Here is a 17,176-nt window from a genome sequence, read left to right on the forward strand (position 1 = left end):
CATTTGTAAAGATCGAATTTTTCAGCTAGTGAAGCATATATTAAATGTACGTTTATATTATATAATATATACAATACACAAACAAACTTCTGGTCACTATTGCTCTCACTTGTACTACACACCACCGATTGGTGGCAGATCCTACATTTAGATAACTAAATGGTTTGGATTACTGGACTTTACCAATTTGCACTCTCAATGACTGGTGTGATTGTGGTGTACACTATTTGGAAGACATCAGTATCTTTCTATTGAACTACAGGGCACTATTGCTAGAGGGCACCATGATTCTATCAAATGGTAATGGGACATATATTGCACAGATCATTAACTCAGTTATGCCATTGGATATGATTAATTATTACATTTTATGATCTACAGTCAAAAAAGGTTGTTTTGTGTAATTTGGAATTAACAGAGCCTGTTCAGCCTGATCACGAGGAATATTTCTGTGTTCGTTCCTGTTTAGAACTCCGCATCCAAAGAACATGGCTCTGCAGTAACAGCAGTTTCCCTCAGCTTGATGTTTATAAATTGGATCACTTGTTAAGTTTTATTCTATAAAACTCATATGGCCACTTCTGGTGTGTTTCCCTCCCCTGGTATATTGCAGACCTGACCAGGACTAGCCTGGTAGATGGAAGCTGTCCAAGAAATGTCTTCTGAGTAATGCGCATAATTCCAAAGTTCCCACCACAAAACAAGAAGATTGCTTTCTCTTTCTCATTTTTATAATTTATGAAGCATTAACAATATGTTTGGTAACATAGGAAAAGTGTGTAATGAAGTTTCTGACTCGAGTTCAGTTTGTGTCAAAGAACAGTATCAATATTCTGGGGGTGTAGCTTGTAGCTGTGTTGGACTAAGGGCATTGTCTTCCTAGTATCAATATTCAGCATCTACAAAGCACAGGAACAAGGTGCAAATGTGCTTTCTGCACAGACCCACATCAGTTGCTTTCTTTTCACATTTAGGCTAGGCACAGACATTCAAAAGTCTGAGGCAGAACTGATCCAAGTGACATGGTTTTCTGTTAGTGGCATAGTTTAGATTGGTAGCGAACAGAACAATATTCGCCCTTTGGTTGGGAGGGGGCAAATCTTAGACTGGGTTCTGCCATTTTTTAGCCAGTATATGTGCACCAAACCTCTTTTCTCTTAAGGGTATAGGCTGGTTTCTGATCACTTATACTCTTAAAAGTATAATATCTGTATTTGGCTTTAACGATAGCAGCACTTCTGCGGCTACAGATGCACAGTGATGTATTTTACAGTTGAAACGTAGTTTAAGAATACTGGAAGTCTTGGCATCAGTGTCAGATAGAGGAGTGAGGGCCAACCTTTTTGGCAGTCACACCACAAATTGGACGCACACTGTCCCCAAGTTACACTCCTCTGCCTGATCTGCTGCTTTGTTTTCTGCTCTCTGTGCTATGCTCCCTGTCTGATCTCCTGCTTTGACTTCTGCTTCATGGCTTATCTGCTGCTGGACTGCCCATCCCTTCTTTGATCTGTCTCTGCCACATGCCAAACACAGAGGCTGCCTGAGATTGCACAGGGAGCCCAGACTAGGGAGCAGAAAGAAAAGCAGCAGATCAGTCAGAGGAAGGGGATTGGAGTGGCACTTGGAGAGAGTTTAGGGCTAATCTGTGGCATGCCTACCAAAAAGATTGGCTCTCACTGAAGTCTAATCTGTGCTGCTTGATTTCTGTCATAATCCTTACATGGAAAGAATGCCTTATGGTGTTTGTTTCTCTCTCTCTCGTAGGGGTCAGTGATCAAGGGACTTCGAGAAGACATAGAAGATTTCAGACATTTTTCTGGGAAGGGGTCAGGTGATGTGCCCCAACATGGTGCTGGTTGCTCTGTACAGGTAATACAGAATAAACTGAAGGAAGCAGTGAGAAAGATCTCTAGTTTGAGCCAAGAGAAGCATCAGCTTATTGAAATGGGAAATAGGCTCCGAGCAGAACTTGCAGCAGTATCATATGAAGGTAAATTGGTTCGACAAAGTATCCTGGTTCTGACATAAGGGTAAAGCCTGGAAATGAATTCACCCTCAGTTGGAGAGAGTCAAGTTCCACTCTGGAAATTAAATATTAATAAATGGCTTACCCCTGAGGCAAAGAGTTCATGACTAATGTAAGATGCTAATGGTCAAGAGCAAGTTTATCCCCAGTGTGGAGGGTGGAGGGATCAAACTTGATGTAAAAGTCAGTTGGGCAATAATTCTTGTATATGGAAGTCTTCAGTAAAGGACACCCTTGTGCCAGTGTGGAAAACGCAAAAAGCCTTTTTATTTAAATTTATAAATGGGGTAATTCATTTCTGGAAACAAACCCTTATTTCTCATGGAAGAGGAAAAGAAAGCAGAATAAACTTACTGTGGAATAAGCTTGAGATCAAAAACAGAAGTCATGTGAGAACATTTTATTGCAAAGATTTGAATTCCATGAAACAATTGCTCTGGCAGAGGTCCAGAGAAACAGGTCACTAATAGGAAGAGACCTTTCCAGGCTAGCTCCTACACAGCTGTGTATATTATGTGCAGTGCGAGGCTGTCATGTTCTGTAGTTCATTTATGGCTGCTAGAAGCACCTGCAGAAAAGGAACTACTTATAGTTTAGAAAAGCCATTCGAATTACAGTGTAGAAAATTCCTTTCTTGTTTGTTTTCTCATCTTTTTAGGATTTTGGCATTGCATTAGCTCTGAGCAGGGCTCAGTTCACACAGTCTCCAGTGGTCTGTATCCTAAAGAGCTAGCAAAAGCAGCACAGTGCCGACTGTCAGCCTTAGAGCATCTGCAGTACCAGCTTACCACACAGGTAATAATATATCCTCCAAAGATCTAGGCTTTTATCCAGAATAACTAGCCATTGTGGTAGTCCATATTTTCTGTTGTGTATTGCTTTCCCCAGAAGCTTTTTGGACTGCAACTTTTCCTATTAAATCTCAGTCCAAAGGCATTTTTTGGAATATTGTGAGAACTTTGGGCTGTTTTAGAGTTAATTAAACATGGTGGGAAATGCATTTTATCTAAGAAATGTTACTGATGCATTTCCATGTTTGTATATTAACCTTGTAGTCCTAAAAGAGGAATATGTTCAGTTGAAGACTTTTAGTTTTAAATTGCCAGAGGTATGGCAATTTGAAAATGTATTTAGTATGTTTATATTAGTCTTAGAACGATGTCTCAATAAGCATACCTCTGAGCACTCAGACCTGCAGATTTCTAAAGTGCTGTCATCCAAATACTTATAATAGCTTGTACATTAGGTTAAGTCGGACTTCTAATATTACACTTCTAATATTCAATTGAAGTTATGGCCAGAAAAACAGACTGAATGAAAACCTGGCTCCATTGAAGCAGTGGGAGAATTCCCACAGATTTCAGTAGCCCAAGTGTTTCAGCCTACATCTTTTGCATAATCAGCAGACCTGTTCCCTTTGATATTGAATTACAGTTACTGACTTTTTACTGCTCTTGTATTCAGAACTAACAGAACACTTTTGGCTGAAAGATGTAGATTCTGTTGGACTTGTGCATTTCCAGTAGAATCATTAACCCGGTTCAGCAGGGGGTCGGACTAGATGATCTCTCTAGGTCTCTTCCGACTCATTGATTCTATGATTCTAAGAACTGTACAATTCCCCTAGTTCAAGGCTTAATAAGCTGCTTTATTCCAATTCCAAGCCACGTTCCAAGCAAATAGTAATATATTATCCCCCCCCACACTTCTTCCCGTTTTGGTACGATTCTCCTCCTGTTCAGTTTAGCATTAGAAACACTCTCATGTTAATTATGGATGCCATACCATTCACTACAGGGATTTAGAAGACAGAAATTCTTTTATGTAAGATGATGGTACTTTGACCAGCCCAAAACATTCTCTTCCAAATATTCAAAAAGTAACAACAAAGTCTCGGGCTCCAAGATAAATTCAGATACATCAGAAGCCATGAAGGTCTCATTAGAAGTAGCTCTAAGTGATCCCTTTAGGGGGGCATTCAAATACCTTGGCATCCGGTTCCCTAAGGAAATTAAAAACTTAGTTAAGATTAAGTTAGCTACATTAATCAAGTAATTAGTAAATGGCTTAAATAGATGGCAAGTACTGCTTCTCTTCCTTTGGGGAAAAATTAACCTAACTAAAGTGAATGACTGCTTGAAGATCCTGTTCATTTTGGGTTCCCTCACTATCCATGTTCCTAATCCTAATTTTATGAAAATCAATGTATCTGATGCCTCAAATGCATCCAATACCTACAGGTGCAAGAGTCAAAGCTCTCTAGCTATGGGGCCTTCTCTGATGACCAGTAGCACTTAACTGGTATCCAGACTTCTGCATCGCCCTTCTGTTCTCACATGCCACATCTTGTTATTAGTTGAGCAGAAGGCTGCCGATGGTTCTGGGGCTACACCTGTGGGACCATAAGTCGCCTTCTCAGGGCTCCTGCCTCCCCCTTACCCCATCCACTGGCCAGCCAGATGTTCCCAAGCATAAACAAAAATGGAAATGTATGAAAATCAAAGTCCTCTGCTACCTGACAAATGGTCAGGCTTGCCCAAGGACCTTGGGACAGTACTTTATACAAGATCAGTCCGATCTTCAAACAGTTCAGTAAGTTCAATGGTGAAACAATAATAAAGAACATAAAGTACTTGGAACCTCAGTGTTCCTGGCCTCACAGTTAGATGTCCTCAAGCACCATAACCTCAGTCTCTGTCTTTGGGGGGAGGGGGGCGGGTTTCCTTCTTTCCCTTGCCTTTTACTGCGTGGGTCTCTCTCCTGGGATCCAGCTCCTAGGCACCCAAGACCGGGCACTCCCCTCCAAGTGTCCGGGCTTCCAGTGGTCTCCTCCGGCTCTCTCTGTGTGGCCAGCTCACTCTGGCAAGCCAGCTCCTGCGGCCGAGCCAACTTCCCCTGCTGCCGGCTCTCCCCAGTGTGCCGGCTTTCCTGGTGCTGCCGGTGGGTGATTCCCAGTTATACCAGAAGCTGCCGGGTACCCACCTACGCACACTAAGCACACGCTCCTAAAGTGTGACTGAGGCCATTATGCATTCTTCAGGACACGGAGAAGCACGCTCGCACACTTTCTTTCCTCCCCACCCCCAATCCAAGTTGCCGTTTGGCGTACCTGCATCCTTACTTTCCTGTTTCGTCGTCTTAGCTTGTTCGTCATCATCTGAACTCACTGCATTGGTGTCACTTGCATCGTTTCCATACCTCGACTAAAAAATCAGCTACCTTATTATCAACTCCTGGCCTATAGTCAGTGATGAATTTAAAGGTCTCTAGCACCAGTGCCCACCGTGCTATGCGGGCATTATCCGTTTTGCTTTGGCTCAGCCATTTCAGCGGAGCGTGATCTGTTACAAGGCGGAACTCCTGCTCCATTAAGTGGTACTGGAAATGTTTGATGCCCCATTTTATCGCCAGGCATTCCCGTTCAATTGTAGCATACCTTTTTTCAGCCTTGTTTAGTTTTTGGCTAGCATAAGCCACAGGACATTCTATACCCACATGGTCTTGTGTCAGGATGGCTCCTGTAGCGGTGTCTGAAGCGTCTGTCTGCAGAGTGAACGGCTTTGCAAAGTTAGGAGTATGCACTAACATATCAAGACAAAGGGCCTTTTTTATTTTCATGAAGGCCTCACTCATGGTAGGATTCCATTTTATAGTGCCCTTTATGCCCCCCTCGATGGCATCAGGTAAAGGAGCTGCCAACTCCGTGAAGCGGGGCACAAATTGTCGATGATAATTAGCGAGTCCTAAAAAAGACCTCACATAGTTTTTTGTTTTGTTTTGGGGGTACAAAGTCCCATATGACTCGGAACTTGTCGGCAAGAGGTCTAATAGTCCCGTGTCCCACCAAGAGCCCTAAATACTTAGCTTCTCTTTTTGCAGTTGTGCATTTGTGCAGGGAGGCTGTCAGCCCTGCAGCTCTTAATTCACTTAGCACGGCCTTCAAGGCTCTTCAATGTTGTCCCCATGTTTTGGTATATATGACAAAATGTCAGGGATGTACGCTGATGCATCCTGCATGTGTGGGGCTAAGGCTTGATTAATTAATCTCTGAAAGGTAGCAGCTGCCCCAGGCAATCCAAAAGACATTCAACGGAATTCGTAGAGGCCCCACGGCGTCCCAGAAGCGATTTTGGCTTGATCCTCTGCTGCCATTGGGATCTGCAAATATCCGCGGGAGAGGTTGAGTGTTGATATATACCAGGCCTATCCTATTTTCTGCCTCCCCTGGTATCAACGCTTAGCACTTCACTGGTATCCATGTTTATGCATCGCCCTTCTGTTCTCACCTCCCACATCTTGTTGTTATTAGTTGAGCAGGCGGCTTCCGGTGGTTCTGGGGCTACACCTGTGGGACCGTAAGTCACCTTTTCAGGGCTCCTCCCTCCACTTTACCCTGTCCACTCGAGAACCAGATGTTCCCAAGAATAAACAAAAATGGAAATGCGTGATAATCAAAATAAGTCCTCTACTACCTGACAAATGGTCAGGCTTGCCCAAGAACCTTGGGACAGTACTTTTTACAAGATCAGTCCGATCTTCAAACAGTTCAATAAACTCAGTGGTGAAACAGTAATAAAGGACATGAAGTACTTGGAACCTCAGTGTTCCTGGACTCAGTTAGATGCTCTCGAGCACCATAACCTCAGTCTGTGTCTTGGGGGTTTTCCTCCTTTCCCTTGCCTTTTACTGCTGTGGGTCTCTCTCCTGGGATCCTGCTCCTAGGTACCCAATGCCAGGCACAGCTTCCAGTGGTGGTAATGCTGTACATACCCTGGCTGGCAAATTTGAGTTAAGAAAGAATTTCCTGAAAAAGAAATGGAAGAAGCACCTGCCACTTATTTAGTGGTAATCAAGGAAAGCAATTCTAGCTGGTATTTTCATTTGTGCCTTCAGCTTCTATTTAAGCTTAATCCAGAAAAAAAATCACATGAAGGATATGTTGAACCACCTCAGCTACTTAAGAAAGCACTGTTCCATCAGACAAATGCTGTCAGTTTGAGCCAGCAGGCACTAATTTAACCAATATGTCTTGGGAGCAATCTATTTATTCTGGGCAGAACTTAATTGCAAAATTAATTTTTTCCTATCATATAAAATTACATTACAGCCTCCCCACATAATTTCAAAACTGATGGATGCTAACTAGAAATTGAACAAATATGAAAACTTTGGCTCCACAGAGTACTGTTAACTGCTAAGAGGCTAATGTTATAGAAACAGAAGTGTGAAGTGCACTTGACAGCTGGCATTTGGAGTGTTGTCATGGCAGGACTGGCTGCCATGCAGAGAACTGTGCACAGCAATAAACATGCCCAAGATAAATCCGACAGGTATGTCTGTGCCACAGCAATATGGTGCCGGGCAGTGCTGTATTGTGACGCACTGCACTTGCTCTGCACCTGCTGCTTCCTGAACCAGAATCAGTATAGCTGGCTGCATGTAGTGCTGTGGACATGGCATAGGCTCTGCCTCTCAGCAGGCTTAAGTGGCATGAGAAGTGCCATATCAGTGGACTATGTGACTTTTGGTTCAGGAGGTAGCACAGACTGTGTAGGGATGGCTTGTCCTAATCCAGTGCTGTCCAGTCTCATACTGGGGCAGCACAGACTTGCCCTCCTCAGAGAGGTGAGATGTCTTTCTGGAAGAAGCTTCTGAAATAGTGTATTAATTATCTGAGCCCCAGTCTCCTCTGCTCTGCCCAGCTCCCTGTCTTTCTGTCCCTTTCGTCCTCATTCTTTTTTTTTTAAATTCCTTCTCTTATTTGTCCTGTTGCTTGTTTCCTCATTTTTCCCTAGCCTCTTCTGATGTCTTTCAGCTGTATCTACAATCAAGGTAGGGATAAAACAGAATATGACCTAGAACCAATTGGATTTTTATAAGCCACTATTATTTGTGCCTTGGTGATGTCTTGTTTATCTACTCAGGTTGTAAATGATTACTATATGATGAATCTCTGTATAACTAACTTTATTTTTTTAAATATTTATCACAAATTAATAAGCAATTTAATACAAAGTTAGAGTTCACTTTTAAATGCAAAATTATCTTCTGCAAAATCAAAAACTTAGCAGGACTTTCTGATTCAAGCTTACATTTGTCATTTCGGCAACTGGGTGTAGGAAAAAGATTTGACTGGTAACGTGCACCACCATGATGGTGAGTCCTTGAAAGAAAAGAAGTGTGTAACTTCTCAGACATGATTACCTAATTACTTTTCTAGATTAGAATTTCACTTTTAGTTCTGATTCTTCCGTGGCTTGGCTCTCTCAATCAAACAGATACATTCCTTGCATGGGTCTAATCCAGCATCATTGTAATTATGTTGGCTGCAATGGGATGGAATCTACTTGATTTTGTTAACACTTGCCATCTTGGAAGAGACCAAAGAGATGGCAGAGCTCAATAGCTCCAATTTGTCTGGAGCTGTCTGCCCTGGCTAGGCCTGCGGGCTTCTTATTCCTGCCCTAATAACGTATTGTTGGATCTCACATACCATATGAATTTTCTGAGCTTTTTTTGACCCTTGTCTTGCAGGATAAAGCAAAACCTCTAAAGCCCAAGACATTTGAAATAGTTGACCAGTGAGCTGTTTCACAAATTATTCCTTAGCTCCCTGGGCTAAGATGCAAGTCATTAGGCATTTCTAGAGTGTTTCATACCTTCATGGAGCACCTGGCTCTCTTCTTCCAGTTATGATGGTTTCTCAAGCTGTTCCCTGGATGATTTCTTGAAAGTGCCTTGGTGGTTCTTATAAATACAGCTTAAGTGATGATAAGAGCACACTTGGTGAACTGAATGTGTGCAGTTGCTGCATTTAAAGGAATGTATACAGCGGTAGTACCTTAGTAATGGCAAGTGAGCACATGTAAAGAAAACTAAGGAATGAAAAAAGTCTGCGTTACAACAACAGAAAACCTAAGTTTCTTATGGCAGTTTTGCTTGAAAGCATTGCTTGCATCTTTGCAGAATTTCAGTGAAGTCATGGGGGCTAGGCAGGGTGCAGTGTTATCTCTGGGCCATACCTGTTGTGGGATCAGTATTCTGGTTAACAGCATTAGCTTTACACATGCAACTGTGGGAGAAAAAGCTTAAGTTTGATTTGGGACATTTTTTAACACAGAAACATAATTTTCAGAACATTTCCAGGGAAATTATATGTACTAGAAAAAATTAAAATTCAGTATTCTTCACATATTATTTGTCTAAAATAAATTAGTTTATAAACATTTTATACACAAAACAGTACCATTTAGACCAGTGTTTCCCAACCTTTTTTGCCCCATGGCACATTTACCTAAATAAAAAAGCACATTGGATGCCGGGGGGCGTGCAGCCAGCCAGACACCGACTGGGGTGGGGAGGTGGTGGCACATGGCCAGCCGGACGGCATTTTGGGCTGGAGCCACACTCCCTGTCTGTCTGTGTCTGCAGCAGCAGGCAGGGGGCATGGCTCCAGCCCAGAATGCCGCAGCATACCTAGACGCGCCTGATGGCACACCAGTGTGCTGCGGCACACCGGTTGGGGAAACGCTGATTTAGACTATATGTTAGTTATTGTCTGAAATTGCATTTGTTTTTAATAGGAGAATTCAGACTTTTTCCCAATATTTTATCATTTGAATAAGAGAGAGGCTCCTGAAACGGAATTCATGACCAAAATAACAGTTTAGTAATAAATATCTAAAGTTAGGGATCCCAGAGTTACACATTTCCAGTTGCCTCTTAGAGGAGAACCATCTACAACAAAGATGTAGGAATCTAGCCCAGACACTGACTAGCACATTTGCACTATAGAACAGCACAGCACTGACCTTGACCCCTCCTATCGTCTGTCCTCCCTCTTGTTGCTGATATAGCCTCCTCCCTGGCCCCTCACTCCAGCTTTCTTTTCTAAAGTCAGGACTGATGGGTTGTATTTATGGCTTTCCTCTCCCTTAGAGGTCCAGTCAATATATGTAAGTCATGATTCATATGTTGTCTCTTACTTAATTTTTGTCATCTTTGTTAACTAAATTAAATTAAATTGAATTAAAGGCACAAGTTTTGCATATGCCCACTCTTGTATTGTCCCTTATTCATTTGATATTTCATTTTTAAACCTGCTTCCCAGAAAATGACCCCTAGAAGACCAAGACTTTCCACTACACAGGCTTCTCTCCCTGGAGAAGGAATGAGAGAACAAACAACCAAAGACAGATGGTAGCCACATTACTTAGGCACCCCTGGAAGGTTCTCAGGTCCTATAATGCTGAACGTGGTAGGAGAACCTGAACAGACTACTGATAAAGGACAGGTGCTTCATGTGGCAGGAAGCCACCTTTGTTTCTCCCCAGAATCTCTGCTCTGTGACAATGTGATTAGGATGCACCCAGCAGAGGAGAGACACCTTTACCCTATCTCTTTAGGTAACCTGAGATAGAGCGGGGAAACCTGCTTCCTCTCCCTACGTGACTGGTATCACCTACCTGGGTGAGGGGCTTCTACCTGGTGGGCTAGAGTCTGCCCGGCAACTAGTGATGTATTTCAAATTGGTTGGCCGACAGCCAACCGGTGCTGGCCTCCATTGGACCAGGTGAATGAGGTGACAGGGGCTATATAAGTTAAGACTGCCCGGGGGGTGGGGCAGCAGCCATGCGGGGGACTCAGACTTAGAGAGGCGTTTACCGTCTGAAACTGGCTCTCTCCTCCAAAACTCATGAGTGAGGAACGGCCTGCCTCCAGAGGGGATCTGGAGCCTCGGGATGACACTTGTGAGTAAGCTACTCGAGATCTGGTTAGATATCTAGCTGGCAGTAACTCAGATGCGTGATCAAAAGGCTACGTCAGCCAGACAGTTTCGCTCTATGGGATTTCTTTGATATCGCTCTATCTTGTACCCTATTTTCACCCTACCCCCTGTAATCAATACAGTTCTCCTTTGTGACCGGTGTAGGAGACTTATTGAGGGGTGGATCTAAATTATGCCTAAGAGGCCCCTTAGGTCTGCAGACTAAGAGGGACTTTCCTTTTTGGCCCCCAACTTGGGGAAGTGCCCCAAGTGCCTGTACTGGGTCGAGTACCCGTAGGACTATGAGGCCTGTGCTTCCCCGAGGACACAGGGCCAAGAGAGTCCCTTCTCAGGGTGGTGGCAGCTTATGTTACCCCTGGACTCTGTGGTGGGGCTCGAGAGCGGGTCTGCCCGGGCTTAGGCGCCCTGAAGGAGAGACACGTGGAGTCCGTAAGGTGGTTGGGCGCAGTTTGGTGGGAGGCTCAATGCAGGAGCACCCCCTACTGGCCTGCCGCACTTCACACTCATAGATTCATAGAAGTCAGGTCAGAAGGGACCTTGTAGATCATCAGGTCCTACCCCCTGCCCTGGGCAGGAGAGAAAAACCGGGCTCAGATGACCCCAGCCAGGTAGACGTCAAGCCTCCTCTTAAAGACTCCTGGGGTAGGAGCCATCGCCACTTCCCTTGGAAGTTGGTTCCAGATCCTAGCCGCCCTGACTGTAAAGTAGTGCCTTCGGATGTCTAGTCTAAACCTACTGTCAAACAACTTGTGGCCGTTATTCCTTGTTACCCCACGGAGTGCTAGGGGGAACAAGGTCTCTCCCAAACCCTGCTGGTCCCCCCTAGTGGGTTTATAGACGGCCGCCAGGTCCCCCCTCAGCGAAGGCTGAACAGGTCTTGTAGCCTCTTTTTGTAGGGTCTGCCCTGCTGCCCCCGATCATGCAGGTGGCCCTCCTCTGGACCGTCTCCATGTTGTCCACATCCCTCTTGAAGTGTGGCACCCAGAACTGGACGCAGTACTCCAGCTGTGGCCTGACCAGTGTCGCATAGAGGTGGAGGATCACCTTCTTGGCCCTGCTGGAGATGCATCTGTGGATGCACGACAAGGTACGGTTGGCCCTACTGACCGTGACCTCACATTGTTGGTCCATGTTCATCTTGGAGTCAATAATGACTCCAAGATCTCTTTCTGCCTCCGTGCTCTCAATAAAGGAGTTTCCCATCTTACAAGTGTGCTGCTGGTTTCTACTGCCCAAGTGCAGCACCCTGCACTTGTCAGTATTGAAACCCATTCTGTTTTCATTAGCCCACCCCTGTAACCTGTCCAGGTTCTGCTGTAATCTGTCCTTCCCTGCTAGCGTGCCCGCCTCACCCCAAGTCTTGGTATCATCAGCAAATTTAAACAGGCTACTTTTCACCCCGTCATCCAAGTCACTAATAAAGAAATTGAACAGTGCAGGCCCAATGACCGAGCCCTGGGGGACTCCACTGCCCACTTCCTTCCAGGTCAGGTTTGTAAAACTGAAATAATGCTGTTTCAAAGGGAAAAAAATGAGGAGTGCCATCGTGCCCTTTGCCAGAAGTGACAGCCTCAATCCTCTGTTGGTTAACATGATGTATGCTTTGAAGTCTTATTGGATGTACCGTCAGGAATACAAACAACTTCCTACTGCTTTGGCTTGCTCAGGAGCTTGGTTGCTTTCCTTTCTGACAAGGATTTAGCCAGAGTGATCCACCTACTGGTCAGCTGCAGACTGGATGACTGGGACTGAATCTTGCTGGCATTATGTATGAGGACTGCATGGAGACATTCGTCTTTGCAGGATGTGGAGCAGAGGATCCTAGGGCTAGAAGAGACCTCGAGGGTCATTTAGTCCAGCCCCCGAGCAGAGGCAGGGTTCTCTGTGCTCTAACGCCATGAGATAAATGCCTGTCCAGCCTCTTCTTAAAAACCATCTGCGAAAAAGATTCTGAAAGTTCCCTAGACCTCTTGTTCCGTGTCTTACCGTTCTTATAGTTAGGAATTTTTTCCTAAGATATGTTCCAAAGCTGCTTTGCTGTAGTATAAGCCATTGTCACATGCCCTGCCCTCATAATAAGGGAGAGGACTGTTGCTTCATTTTCTTTGGGGCAGCCTTATAAATATGGGAAAACTAATATCATGTCTCCTCCCACCCTTTAATCTCCTTTTCTCCAAGCAAAATATACCCAGTTCCTTTGGCCTTTCTTTGTATGGCTTGCATTCCAGTCCCTTTTATCATATTGGCTGCTTGCCTCTGAACCTTCTCCAGTTTCTCTGCATCTTCCTTATAATGTGGTGCTCTGGACACATTCATGCCAGAACAGCATATCACCCCAGAGTTCAAATCCATCCCCTCAAGTCTGCTTCTGCACAACTGGTAGCAAACCAGGGCTTTGGTCCTGGTGTAGACCACAAGTAGATGAGGAGCATGCTACATTTGTGACTGTGTAACAGTCATTGACCTGCCAAGACGACTCTCAGCCTTCCCTCTCTATCTGCTTATGTAGCCCTTGTCACAAACACCTGACAATACCTCTAAGGTATGTACAGTTCTTCACTTCCTTACAAACCAGTAGCATAAATCTTTCACCTGCCGCATGCAGTTGATACAAATCACCCTTCTTCCCCTCTCTGTGGCTAACAGTTGTATCAGTTTGTGTCGGCTAATTTTCAGAGCCTCCTTCCCACCTGCTTTCATTCTTCCTGTTGCACCTGCGATGATTGCCTCCACAGTTACTACTGGTTTCCCACCTTTCCTTCACTAGATTCTAAAATCAAGAACAAAAGTGGCCGTTACCGTGTGATGTCATAAGACTTCCATCAGGAACCCTGGCAGAAAGCCCTGCCTGACCTGTTTGGCCAGCTGGGGTTTGCCAACCAGGTACACTTACACGATATCAGATCAGTCCAGAAGGACCGCATATTCCCTGTTGAAGCACGTGACCACAGGCTGCTCAACTCTGACTCCTGAGTGTGGCTTTTACCTCACCTCCTTACTCCTGACATCTGACTCTTGGCTTCAGATCGCTGGTGCAAGCCCTAGGCTTGGTTCTACCACTCTTGACTGTGGCCCTGAACTGACAGGACCATGCTCTGGTCTTGTTGCAGTGATGTCTCCCTATTAAGAGTTTTCATGAAAAAATTGACGTTTTTTGGTTTCTGGAAATTTGTTCAAAAGTAGCTCTAGCCAGTCTGCATTCTGCAGAGATGTACTGATAGAATTTATTTGCTTTCTTAATTTCACTGTCAGACATAATTCTGCATGTAATATTTCAAGGGCCACTTCTCAAACAGAAAATCCTAAGATCATGTGGGTAGCTATATCCACTACCGAGATATTTCCACAGTGGTTAGTACTTAGGAACATTGGGTGATGCTCTGGAAAGGGACCAGTTAAGTTAACAAGTGCAGTCCTGATGTCATAAACCACCACAATCGGATTATTTAATTCTTAAATTGATCAAGCTCCATCAGAACATTAGCTATGATTTTTTACCTCATTTTGGTGTTGGCAGGCTATTTCAGGCCATCACAACTCTGATTGCTGGGAGACTTTTGTCTGATTTTGGTACCTCCCTTGTTGTGGTATTGTTTTTAACAACCCACCCCAATCCAACCAGCTGCTCCTCCACACATCACAATTAGAGGGCAGTCCTTGGAGAATGTGTAGCATTTTCCCTATTTGGGCAGCCATCCTTCCCAAAAAGTACACATAGACAATATTCAACACCAGATAAAAGCTGCTAGTGCTGCCTTTGGACATCTCCAAAATCATGTCTTTGGTGATCATGACATCAGGACCCAAACCAAACTTCTTGTCCACCAGGCTGTTGTCATCCCTACCCTGCGCTGTGGGTGTGAAATTTAGACAACATCAGAAACACCTGAAAGCTATGGGATGTTACCATCAGAGATGCCTTTGGAAGATCCTTCCCAGCAATCTTTCATAGCTGTTGGAAGGACAGAAAACCAAATGCCAGTTCTGGCTCAAGCAAACGGTTACCAGCATTGAAGCACGTTTATATAGCTTCAGCTTCTTTGGACAGGACAAGGCATAAGGATGCCTAAAAACCAGTTACCAAAACTGGTCTCATGCTCCCAACTCACTGATGGGTACCAATCCAGAAGTGGCAAAAAAAGAGATTCAAGGGCATGTTGAAGGCCAGTCTGAAGAAGTGCAATATTAAGATCAATACCTGGGAGATTTGAGCACTGAATAGTCCCCAGTGGCATCATGGTGTACAACAAGGCATTGATCATTTTGAGCAAACTCGCCTCACAATGGAAGTGGATAGAGGAGAGCGACAAAGGGAAAGAACTGCTTTGACATTGCCAGGACCTACTCCTTCCTCCGGTAACCGTTTGCCATGTCTGCAGTTGAAGGTATGGAGCTTGGTTTGGTCTCCTCAGTCATCTAGAGACTCACCAGCAACTTCTCTTTTCACTGAAAGACTGTCGTCCTCATATCGAGGGGCTGCCAACAATAGTCTTTTGCCTTAAATAGCTCCTCTCCCTCCCTGCACTTGACCTTTGTTGTATTTAAAGAGAGCAATCATATCTCATCTCTGCTTTTTAATTTCCTTGGCTAAATTAACCAAACTCTCTTAAGATATGGATAAATGTACATTTTGGCCACTTCAAAAGGGGAGAGGAAGCTGCTGCCAAGGAGCACACATCAACTCTTACACTCCCACTGCTGCATCTGCCTTGCCCCTTTTCAACACAAATTAGTTAGATCCTGAACAGCAGGGTTAAAGTTGGAACAGTTTTGATACACTTGCATCTAGGATTGTGCATCTGACCCATCAAATAAAGTTTGGTTAATTGTCTCTTCAAATACAGGTCAGAGATTGTAAAAAATTGCCAATAGGTCCAAATAATACACAGAAAAACACAAATGTTCCATTAAGAAATATTGCAAAAAAAAAAAAAAAAATCATAGTTTTGTCAAGAAAATTTATAAAAACGTAGTTGGGATTTTTTTTGTAAAATTGCTATTGGTCAAAAATATGCAGTCAGTTATATGCTATAGACCACCAGATGAGGTGGATGAGGCTTTCTTCAGACAGCTAGCAGAAGTTTCCCCATCACAAGCCCTTGTTTTCATAGGGAACTTCAGTCACCCTGACATCTGCCTGGAGGGCAATACAGCAGTGTGCAGGGAATCCAGGAAGGTGTTGGGGACAACTTCCTGGTGCAAGTGCTGGAGTGGCCAACTGGGGCCATGCTCTTCTTGACCTGATGCTCATAAACAGGGATGAATTGGTGGGGAATTTAGTAACGGATGGCAACTTGGACAGTAGCAACCATGAAATGATTGAGTTCAGGATCCTGAGGAAAGAAGGAAAGGAGAGCAAGAGAGTAAGGACCCTGGACTTCAGAAAAGCAGACTTTGACTCACTCAGGGAGCTGATGGGCAGGATCCACTAAAAGCCAGTCTAAGGAGGAAAGGAGTCCAGGAGAGCTGGCTGTACTTTAAAGAAACCTTACTGAGGGAGCAGGAACGAACCATCCCAATGCAAAGGAAGACTATCAAGTATAGCAGAAGACCAGCGTGGCTTAGCAGAGAACTCTTCAGTGAGCTTAAACACAAAAAGGAAGCTTACAGGAAGTAGAAACTTGGACAAACGACTAGGGAGGATTGTAAGAGTATAGTAGGAGCATTGCCAGCAGATCAAGGGAAGTGATTCTTCCCCTCTGGCACTGGCAGGGCTGTCCAGGGGGGACATGAATCGGGGCAACTGCCCCAGACCCCACACTTTGGGGGTCCCATGGGGCGGGGGGGGCAGCGGCGGTGGTGGCTCCATGTCCAGCTGCTTGCTACCCCTCCCCGCCGCTGACACCACTGCTGATGGTGGCAGCAGCTTCTTCAGGTCCGGGGCCTGGATTGGAGTGGGGGCAGGGCCCCGCGTGGGCTGATTTGCCCCGGGCCCTGCACCCTGCTCGGGTAAGCTTTGGGCACTGGGGAAGCCACATCTGGAGTACTGTGTCCAGTTTTGGGCCCCCGCTACAGAAAGGATGTGGACAAGTTAGTCAGTCCAGCGGTGGGCAACAAAAATGGTTCCGGGGCTGGAACATAACCTGTCAGGAGAGGTGAAGGGAACTGGGTTTATTTAGTTTGGAGAAGAGAAGTCTGAGGGGATTTAAAAGCAGCCTTGAACTTGCTGCAGGGGGGTTGCAAAAAGGATGGAGCTGGACTGTTCTCAGTGGGGGCAAATGACAGAACAAGGAGCAATGGGCTCAAGTTTCATAGTTTCATAGTTTGTAGGGTCAGGAGGGACCTTAGCAGATTATCAAGTCCGACCCCCTGCCATGGCAGGAAAGAGTACTGGGGTCAAACGACCCCGGCAAGGTGTT

General features: G+C 44.8%; 1 protein-coding gene across 3 annotated transcripts in view; it reads left to right on the forward strand.

The window, feature by feature from the left end:
- The window catches only part of FASN (fatty acid synthase), a 167,024-nt gene that overhangs the window by 49,994 nt on the left and 99,854 nt on the right, over window positions 1-17,176 (forward strand). For all 3 annotated transcript variants that reach the window (XM_019503691.1, XM_019503683.1, XM_019503700.1), the window contains 2 exons: window positions 1,768-1,993; window positions 2,688-2,824. In XM_019503691.1, coding sequence (XP_019359236.1) covers window positions 1,768-1,993; window positions 2,688-2,824 — 363 coding nt within the window. The remainder of the gene's footprint in view (window positions 1-1,767; window positions 1,994-2,687; window positions 2,825-17,176) is intronic.

Source organism: Gavialis gangeticus, unplaced genomic scaffold (assembly GCF_001723915.1).
Source record: "Gavialis gangeticus isolate Ggan-Ray unplaced genomic scaffold, GavGan_comp1, whole genome shotgun sequence".
Taxonomy (NCBI): Eukaryota; Metazoa; Chordata; order Crocodylia; family Gavialidae; genus Gavialis; species Gavialis gangeticus.